This window comes from Pygoscelis adeliae, unplaced genomic scaffold (assembly GCF_000699105.1).
Source record: "Pygoscelis adeliae isolate BGI_AS28 unplaced genomic scaffold, ASM69910v1 Scaffold1443, whole genome shotgun sequence".
NCBI lineage: Eukaryota > Metazoa > Chordata > Aves > Sphenisciformes > Spheniscidae > Pygoscelis > Pygoscelis adeliae.
In genome coordinates this window covers 5,564-15,345 of record NW_008824463.1, presented here as the reverse complement: position 1 = coordinate 15,345, position 9,782 = coordinate 5,564, and the positions used below count along the sequence as shown (strand labels likewise).

General features: G+C 54.3%; 2 protein-coding genes across 3 annotated transcripts in view; both read right to left on the bottom strand.

Annotated features, from left to right (window-relative positions):
- The window catches only part of LOC103914424 (protein FAM189B-like), a 10,521-nt gene extending 9,848 nt beyond the window's left edge, over positions 1–673 (bottom strand). Inside the window, exon 1 of the mRNA XM_009321063.1 lies at positions 643–673. Within this exon, the coding sequence (XP_009319338.1) occupies positions 643–673 (31 nt within the window). The remainder of the gene's footprint in view (positions 1–642) is intronic.
- Positions 674–1,631: 958 nt separating this feature from the next.
- CLK2 (CDC-like kinase 2) lies at positions 1,632–8,609 on the bottom strand. 2 transcript variants are annotated; one of them, XM_009321061.1, is made up of 12 exons: positions 8,434–8,609; positions 8,018–8,252; positions 6,163–6,256; positions 5,749–5,815; positions 5,231–5,347; positions 4,828–4,994; positions 4,264–4,358; positions 3,757–3,886; positions 3,346–3,428; positions 3,039–3,118; positions 2,728–2,818; positions 1,632–2,287 (listed from the first exon to the last, which is right to left on the bottom strand). In XM_009321061.1, the coding sequence occupies exons 1-12, from the start codon at positions 8,601–8,603 to the stop codon at positions 2,105–2,107; spliced, it is 1,512 nt and encodes a 503-aa protein (XP_009319336.1). In that variant the 5' UTR covers positions 8,604–8,609; the 3' UTR covers positions 1,632–2,104. The 2 variants fall into 2 exon arrangements, with proteins under 2 accessions (XP_009319336.1, XP_009319335.1); XM_009321060.1 differs by having other exon boundaries at positions 6,163–6,259; positions 8,434–8,603.
- Between the last annotated feature and the right edge of the window lie 1,173 nt (positions 8,610–9,782).

The following is a 9,782-nucleotide window of genomic DNA, read 5'->3' as shown; positions in this document are numbered from 1 at the left end:
CCCCGTCCCCCCGCCGAGGCCTCACGTCCAAATCCCTCGGCTGGGCTCCCACTCCTTACCGGGACGGCCGCGGTGCTGTTCGCCTCCGGCCTGCGTGGAACCCACCCAGGCTTTACCCTCGGGAAGGTCAGCAGGGGTGCAGCGGAGCAGCTGTTTCACTGAGCCCACCCGAACCAGCCACACAGCAGGCTCAATGGAAGTGAGAGAGTCAGGAAGGAATTCGTGGCACGACGAGCAGCTTTTGTGTCTCCTGGACCAGTTATTTATAGGGATCCCTGATTCCATCAACTACCAGCTGCATGTGGACAGCATACCGACACGCCCTCCCGAACAGGGATTCCTCGGCATCCTGAGAACGGCACAGGGCATCTATCCATCCCCGCCTCTAGTTCCCATCCCAGCTCTCAGTGCTTAGCGGCAACTGCTACTAAAAATATTCCTTAGCCTCTGAATGCAGACTTACAAAGTTCACACAAATCCGTGAGCTCCCACTTCAACCCAGACAGCTGGCACCTTGAGCCGTGCTCTCCGCTGGGAAGGTAAAAGCTATGAATTCAGGTTTTGGACACCTGTGTGGGTTATTTTAAGTCTCAGACAGACTGCAGGTATTATTTGGTCAATCTAATTCTCCTCCAGACTCACCCAAGGGCTGGCTACACACGCAGCAGGACATGGTCTTCCCCTGCTCTTGTTCCCTGGCACACACCACCCGGCTGGCTGCTGCCTAGCTGAGCGATACCGCAGGAGGCGGGTGAAAGCTTCCAGCCCAAGCTCTTTAAGTTAGGATCACAAGCACATGAAGATGACTCGATGTCACCCCTCTTGAGACTCCCCCACACCAACTCCAGGTGAAGCCGGACTTTTCCTTTATCCCGCTGCCTAATGACAGTTTACCAGAGCCAGGACACAACCTGCCACGGACAGATGGTGCCACAGCAAAGTGATATGGTCTCTTCTGCAAGAGTTTGAGTGTCTCTGCTCCGTTACTGACACCACCCCAGCGAGACTCCCAGACACGCTGGCAAAGCATCTACACAGAGCTGCCATCAGGTCTGACACATCCCCAGCAATTCCCATGGAATGGTGAAGTCCAAGCCAAGGCCCCAGCCTCGCTGCAGAGCCGGTAAGAGCCAAAGAGGCACAGATAGACACCGGGGTATGTGTTTGACAGCTGAACGTGGGCACCTGGACACCCATTTTCCAACAGCCATCACCAGTAGCCAGTGCTCCACCCCGTCCAGGGAGCGAGAGGTTTCTCTAGTAAAGGAGAATACATATCTTGAAGTACCACTGTCCTCCTTTTTCTATATCCCACCTCAATACTGATCACAGGGCATGATGAAGGGGGCCAGCCTGTGTTTTGGTGCCACCCCCCTCCCCCCCCGAAATCTGCTCAGGTCCAGCTGCAGCCCTCAGAGGGCCAAAAGCAGCTCATGCCCAGTGCAAGCTCAGACACTAGGCCAGCATCCAAGTTTGGGCCACGAAATACCTTTCATCCCACAACGAGAGGATGTGCCTTCCTTCCCTCTGCAGGGCGCAGCATACAGCCACTGCACATCAGGAGCACAACCGACCAGCAGAACAGCCCCAAGAGGGGCTACTGCTGGTCCAAACCCAGACCAGGTGGTTTATTCACTTCATATTTATTTCTCACAAAGACTGTACAAAATTCTTATAAAACTCTGGTGTGGGGATGGGCTATGACATTGATCCAAAAAATAATTCCCATGCAGTCCCACCAGTTTCATAACTTACAAGGAAACAGATAAGCTACAGAGAGCTGCGAGTCCTGGAGTATTTACACTGAGAAGGGCAGGAGAGAACAGGAGACAAAGCAACACGTGAACAGAGATATGTACAATATGGACATACAGGCCCCCTCGCCTCACGATAACGGCAGCAGCAACAGCAGGAGGTCGGGCCTGTGGTGCTCAGAGGCCAATATAGAATATGGGCTATTTACAGTATCGCACATATTAACAGCTTTACAAACGTCTCCATGGAGTTCTTCTCATGTATAAAAAAAAAGCACCAAGTGTCTGAATAGAAATCACACAGGCCTCCACGGGGGCTAGAATCTGAGGGCAGGCTGGCACCTATGGCGTCACCGACTGATGTCTCTGCTAGAGTCCCACATTTTTGTGCTCGGCTCCATCTCCAACATGTCAAAGAAGGGGTGCTTGAGGGCTTCGGCCAGGGTGATGCGCTTGGACGGCTCATACTCCAGCATGCTCTCAATGAGGTCGAACAGGCGGTGATGGTCCTCAGCCTCAGAGGTCAGGTATCGCTGGGGAGATGGAGGGGAGAGGTTAGGGCCAAGGACACTGCACCCTGTCCCATCACAGTACATTCCCTGGGCTGAATGGCTAAGCTGGGGGAAGACTGGTTTGTTCAGACCGTCACTAATCCTAGACCTGAACTCTGGGCCACTTTACTAAGCACAGAACTGCCAAGTTTTCACACCCCCCCGCCATCTTTCCCAGGCACTTCCTGAGGTCTCCGTGCCCTCCTCCTCCTCATCCACTTCAGATTAAGGCCAGGTTGATGCAGTCTTCCTAGTTTATGTCTGGGACGGCCAAGGCTCCTTCGGGAAGACACTGGTCTGACCCTTTCGGTAGCCCAACCTTGCCCACAGGAAGAATCTTCACAACTGGGGCACAGGCACTATAAGACCCTGCAATGAGAAAAGGATAAAGCAACCAGATGCTCCTGCCCACCCCGCCTTACCCGCAGCGGCTTGCAGTTTTCCCTAACATAGCGGCCAGCAGAGGTGTTCTCGTCCCAGTCCAGGCGTCCATGGTAGAAATATTTCTGTTTCCTGTCAGAGTAAGAGGTGGGAACAGGTTACACCCAAGCACAAAACGTCTTGCAGCAACAGCAACACGCCAGCCCTGGCAGCACGCGCTACTCAGGACACTGCAGCAGCACGGACAACTGGCTCAGCAGGCAGCTTCAAAGCTCAATCCCTCAGAGAGAATTGCTATACGTGAAGCAGGAGAGCGCTGGCAAGCCTGCGTTGCCCAGCCGGCCTTGCTCACCTCGTCTTCCGGATCATCCGAGAAGGAATTGGCCCCAAGATCCTCTCCATCATGGCCAGGTGCTCCCGGTTGTCATGTGTCTGAGAGAGAGAGAAACGTAAAGGGAAGGCATGGAACAGATTCCAGTCGTTCTACCTCCAGCCCTGGGTGTTTCAGAACCCCTTGCTGGGCAACACCTCGGTTGAATCTACAAGACTGCAGTGATGGAGGGAACCCCATCAGTCCCAGAGGCTCCTGGCTGTACTAGGAAACAGCCAGCATCCTCTTTCATCAGTTGTGAGGTAGCCAGACAGCATACAGTTCTCACCTGAAACAGGGTGAAACCCACATAATACTCAAAGATGATGCAGCCAATGCTCCACACATCACAGGGCTGGCTCCAGCCAAGCTCTAAAAAACAATGTTTTTTAAATAAAAGATCCAGTTATGGCCTAAGATTCCAAATCCCTCTCCCTCATCCTTTTAAAGACAAACAACTGGAAAGACAATTCCCATTCCAGCCAGGCTCCTGATACGCTGGTGGCAATATACTGCCCAGCTGATAGCAATGCCAAAACACCAACTTGTAAGTTGTTGACCCTCCCAGAAAGTAGAGAGCAGAGCATGGGGTAAACCCAGTACAGCTACTGAATGATGTGGAGGCAAAATGCTCCTTAATCCAGCAGACAGCACCCAGTGCCCTCGAGGTGAACGCCTGCCTCTGCAGAAAGGTACCTACCCAGTATGACTTCCGGGGCCCGGTAATGCCTCGTAGAGACAATCGTGCTGTGATGCTCGTGATCAAACGTGGCACTGCCGAAGTCCACCACTCTGATGGCTGTGCTCTTCACACTCCGCTCATCCCGCTTCTTCATGAGGGAGAATGGTATCCGTTACTCAGGAGTTTCGAGGTGCAGACTTAACCCCTTCCTTACACAGCCGATGCTTCGCCACAGGGCGCCACGGGAGGGGAAGGCTTCGGAGGGTACGTTTAGTGCTGGCACAGCCCCGCAGTACAGCCCCCAAACAAACTCTCGCCATCATGCAGGTAAGCCCATGGTCCCTATGGCTTACTTATAGATTACACAGGCCATTCATGCAGGATATAGGCCCTGAACAAGTGCATGAACGTTGTTGGTCAACCCTGTGTCTCCTGGGGCCACGTTCCAACTCCTCCCACCTGCTGGTAAGGTCAGGGATACCAAGAACCCAAGAGAAGACCTCTAACACAAGGCAGCACTGTTACCTTTTCCAGGTTATAGGAGAGTTCGTAGTCAGAGTTCACGAAGAGGATGTTCTCCGGCTTGAGGTCAGTGTGAGTGAGTTTGTTGTCATGCAGAACTGAGGGAGCAAACAGTCGGGGTGACCGAACAGAAGCAAAGTGAGGCTGCACCCACCCGAAGAGTGAACATCATTAATTCAGTTTGCTCGTACTGGCACCAGTTTAGCCCTCATTTAGAATGGGGTGTGAACAGTCGGGCTAGTCCAGGCCAAGATGCTTCAGCATCAAAGATTTATCCTATCGATCACCAGAATGTGTGTGTGGAGGTGGATGCTGAAGTGCCCTGAGCTACCGCCAACCCACATGCATCGGAAAACATTACAATCAGGGAAAGAAAAAGGATTCATTCCAAGCACACATTCAGCACTGGAGGGGCAGGAAGGCTCAGTCTCAGAACTGGCACAGTGGTGCTGCAGCAAAAACTTGCTGCTTTCAGCCACCAGTTGCAGAACTGGCACAGATGTTGGGAGCTTCACAGCTCTCCAGGTCAGTCAAGGACCAGCGGAGAGAAGAGCAGTGAACACTTACATTTCACAGCCTGGCACACCTGGTAGGCCATGTGCCGTACTTGGTGGATGGGGTAAGGCAGATAGTTGTTGTCCTTCAGGAAATCAAAGGTGCTGAGCCCCAGCAGTTCGAAGGAGATGCACATGTGGCCATGGTAGTCAAACCAGTCAAACATCCTGACACAAAGACTGAGAGAAAAATTCTGATTTGGGACAGATCTGCACGTACCACTCAGCTATGTTAGCCCTGCGCCAGGCTCCTCCTTTCCTTGCTCAGTCTGTATCCCATAGCAAGCCAACACGCCTCCAAAAACCAGCTACAGACAAATTCAGTCACGCAACATCAAGCACCTCTCTCATCCCATCCCTGCAGCTGTGCTAAGGCAATGCTTGCCCTTCCATTTTAACACCAAGAGCACACTCACTTCGTGTTTTCAGGATCCTTCTCATTGATTTTCTCCAGCACATTAATTTCCAGTCGAGCAGCCTCTTTGTATTTCTCTACGTTTTTAATGATTTTGAGAGCAACACGTGCACCACCCCTGGGGAGAAACAGGAAGAAAGCGCAAAATCACCCCTGAGCTGGGTCAGAGAGCCTGTGCCCTGCAAAAAGGGCTTTCTGACCCAGCCTTATCCTGCGAGTTGTGCAGCACAGCCTTCCACCACCCTTGCTCAAGCCAGAAGGCGGCCGTTATTAAGGGGTGCCTGCCCAAGCAGTGCCTTTTCCCTCCCTACAAACAGCCCTGAGGCTCTGCCCGACTCCTCTCCAACACGTGGGCGACCCAAGAGGGCGAGTGCCTAGACCAGCAGAGGAACACTGGAAACCCAGAGACTCATTTTCACCCCCAGGCTCCCACGTTAAGCATGAAAGGCTCTGTCGCCAGCTGTGGTATCTCTTTTTCCCTCACCACCACATCCCTCCCTGTCCCAGGAGCAGACGTACCTCCGGTGATCGATGCACTGCACCACTCTGCCGAACGTGCCTTCCCCTAAAGTGCTAATAATCTCATCTGGGAGGGAGAGAAAGAGAGGAAGGCAGATGAGAGAGTGAGCATGACCTGGATGCAGCGCATACACAAGGCAGAGGAGAATGCATTGCAACACCTAACCTGCACACAGCTTGAGAGACCGGAGCAGCGGAAGGCTGACACCGGCTGCACAAGGCAACTGCCCTAGTTCCCTGGCACTTCAGTAACAATACAAAATATAAACGTAGCTTTAACAAAAGGGGAAGGAAAAGGAGAGGGTTTCTCTTTAATAAACAATGAAAATAAAATGAAACAGAAAGATAAGACAGATCTGCGACTGCGATGGGAGCTTAACTAGAGAGCTAAATTATGTTACGATTTGGCTGTACATCTTTCTTGTAGCCAGTCGCCGACGCGATAGATCAGATGCCCCTCGTCGTCGTCCTCCACACTCTTGGCCCTTCTGCTGCTCTGTCGACTCCGCTGCTGGCCCAGGCAGACAGGGAATTCATCATTCACCAATCAGATTTTCAAACCAGCGCAGCAGCCAGCGTCACGCATTGGTTGGTTTGGAAATTCACATGGTTGTTTGAGGAGGGGTTGCAGGAGGAGATTCCCAGCCAATTCATACGGCACAGAGGAATATATAACGATAGGGATATTGCAAGGGAACATGTCAAGATACAACACACTAGCTCAGAAAAGAAAAAAACAGTTTGCTTTTCGTTGTAGCAAAAAAAAAAAAAAAGAAAAAAAAAGAAAAAAAAGAACCTACAAACAGCCCCACCCGAACCAGTGTGAGAGCAGAGACGGTCAGAACAAGGGCTAGCGGAGGGGCAGTGGAAGGGGCCAGCTGCTCTCGCTCCTAGGGGGGCTCAGAGAGGAACGGCACTGGCCTTCGGGTCCTGGATAATGCCAAGAGAGCACGCCGAAGCACAACTCTGCAGCCGGGCGCTCAGTGGCCACGGGGAGAGGCTCACTTCAGCCCCACGGCAGCCACTGAGGAAAGGCAGCAGAAGGCAGGTGCTGGGAAGTCCTGCACAAGCAAAGGGCCAGGCTGCCCCACACAGGCACTCCCCATCCCATTCCAACAACCACCCACACAGCTTCCCCCAGCCCCAACACTCGGGAAAAGATGAATTCAGAGATTTCAGAAGCAACTCTCAGTACAACGATCCATCCAAAACCAGAAAGAATTTATGAGTGACTGCCTGGGGAAAGATGTGACACTTCTTCCTAGACCCTCTCCCAAAGAGGCTGATCCTGGAAGGACTAACTTCCAGGAGAGAAGCAGAGGCCCAACAGGGAATAGGGACAGCCTGGGATGAGGCAGATAAGAGGTTTATGCCAGAGAAGAGAGAATTCCTGCCTCCAGTTCTTCAGCTAAGTATCCCCACACCTGGGAGCAACTGGCCAGCAGACTCGGGACCCAAATCCAGCCCACAATCCCATCCCTGGACATACAGCCAGAACAGACCAGACAACACTGAGAGCTCCACACACAGAGCAGAGAACGTGTCTGGGGTCTCACAGAAGTGGAAGGTGAACAGCAGAACAGACAAGAAGAGAAAGCCAGGGACACTGCTGGGAAGAGCCTGTGATGGTTGCTGCCTCCACCTGAATTGACCGGTCCACAAGCTCTACTCCTTTGCAAAGCCCCTCGCACAACATCCTGCGTCAGCTGGGCCCACCCAGAAGGATCCTGCTCTGACGCAGGACCTAACCCTCAGAGACAGAGGGCTTCCTGCCACAGAACACAGGCCCGAACCAGGGACCACAGGGACCAAGCCGCCTGTCGCAGGCAGACCCGAGCTCTCTGGGACCAGGATCAGCTGAACGTTTGCTGTACAAACCTCGCACAAAAGACTGCTTGGCTGGGGTTTCTAGACAGCTCTTAATGAGCATCACCGAACAAAAGCAGCGCTCTGCAGGGATAAAGGAGCTGAGGATTGCAGCACCACCCCGGGGGACACGCCAGCCTCACAAGGCACGCCTGTCCTCCTCCCACCTCCGAGCAGGCAAGACTAAGAGAGGGTCTGAGCTGCCTGTGCCCAGCTGGCACAGGGCAGCCATAGCCGAGGCGCATCAGGATGGTGGACAGGAACTGCTGTCTGCAACAAAGGCTTTCTACGCATTTCTCAAGCTGAGTCCGAGAGAGCGTTAGAAAGTGAGTTTTCTACTTACCCAGCTCGCCACCTGGGAGAGAAAGGTTACAGGGGAGGCCCAGCACAGCAGGATACTCACCGATGAGGAGCGACTAAAGGACCGGCTGCGGCGCCGCCTCCGCCTGTGCTTACGCCGGCTGCTTTTGCAGCTCCGGTAGCTGCCCTCGCGATCCCGGGAGCGTCGGTATTCGTAGGAATGACGGTACTCGGGTTCATAGTAGGCTTCCCCCCGCTCACGGCTGTAATCATTCCGCCGGTAGCTGTCACAGTAACGCCGGTCGTAGGCCCTCCTGTCTGCTGAGTGGTCATCGTAGCTAGGGAGGGGAAGCGAGCCGAGGGGATTCGATTACGAACACCGCCCGGGAAGTTACAGCTCAGAGCACACGACAGAACAGGGCCCAGGCCACCCAGAAGCTGGGCTGACCACAGCTGCCTCCGGCCGAGCTGGAGAAACACCACAGGGCTCGAGGTCCCACCTCATCTTTGCAGACTCACCTCCTGGATCGAACGTGGTAACTGTCTTCCCGACGATGCCGACGGTCACGCTCACTGCTGCTCGATCGCGACCGCGTCCGCCGTCTCTTGTGTTTGCGACTTCTGTAGCGCTCGTGATAGCTGCCTCGGCTGCTGCGCTCCGACGAGCGGTACCTTCTAGAGTGAGGCATCTACAGGGACAACAGACAGTGATGACTTTGTGAGGCAATTGCCAGGGAGAGAAACCGGCACAGATCGTCAGTGGCCAAGGAGCTGCTAGAGCAAGGAGGGGGGAGGCAATCAGCAGCATGCCTGAGTGTGCAGGGAGGATTTGAGAAGGAGGGGACAAACTTCTGAGAGATCCCAGAACCCCGTACGAGAGAGGATGCGACCACCCACACGGGCTGTGCTTGCTGCGGTTCTGTTTTCCAGGTTACTTTCCCCTCTTCACGCCCATCTCTACTGGCCACAGCTCCAGGAGCAGCATTTGCACCTTCAGGGCTTCCACCTTCTCTCCTTAAACTAACGTGCTCCCCAGGAAGGAGAGAAGCACCACCAAGGGAAACTGGAGGAAGGTAAAATCAAGCTCAGGATATCACCGGTGCTTGGCCCAAAGTCCTTGCTCACGAGTACTGGAGACACCTAAGCGGGCAGCTCCTGAAGAGATGTCTCTGGTTTACTGCCAAGCAAGCAACATCTGCGCTTCCCACTGCAAGCGGGGAGGGCCCTACAGCATCCAGGGAGCAAAACTACCCTTTCCACGTGCAGAGGCGTTAACGAAGCCTTGTAGACCCTACCTCAGAGAGAAGGAGTGCTCACCTCTCTGATGGGATGCAAGAGTCAAGAACAAAGGAGAAAATCCCTCGGTAAGACGGCACACTGGGACCCAGCCCTGAAGTGCTCGCTCGTAGGATCCCGTTCCCATCGTCAGACCTCACTCCACAACTCTAAGGCAGTCCCTGCACGTATTTTGGTTCCAAAGCATCCAGCAGCTCAGTCTGCCTCGTCTCCACAGGCAAGAAGCTGCAGCTCCCTTTGTCCACAGATCTCCCACTGGCGACTTTCCCCCCCAAAAGGTACACTCACGCACCCGGCTGCCGTCCCCCACCTACACCTACGCTGACCTTACAGGCAGAGCTACCGAAAGGCAAAACCACCCCCGGTGATGCCGTGACCTGGGGGCACGGGCTCGTTACACCCGAGCAAGCTTCACCCCCCCCAGAGCAAGGCCGGGCTCTGCGGGGCGGCTCACGGCCGCCTCACGGTTCCCCCCCAGTGCGGCGGCTCCGCAGCCGGGTCTCGCTGCACCCGCGGCGGGCGCCGAGCTCAGCACCCAGGTCGCCGCTTCCAACCTCTAATTGGAGGCAGCG

Bases quoted from the DNA above. Each gene is read 5' to 3' on its own strand.
- CLK2 (XM_009321060.1), bottom strand. From the start codon at position 8,603: ATGCCTCACTCTAGAAGGTACCGCTCGTCGGAGCGCAGCAGCCGAGGC. The intron at 5,816-6,162 runs GTACAGCCAAAT...TCTCCCTCCCAG, and splicing joins CGACTGGCTACAAGAAAGAT to ATGAGATTATTAGCACTTTA. The intron at 3,429-3,756 runs GTAGGTACCTTT...ATTGTTTTTTAG, and splicing joins GGCCCCGGAAGTCATACTGG to AGCTTGGCTGGAGCCAGCCC.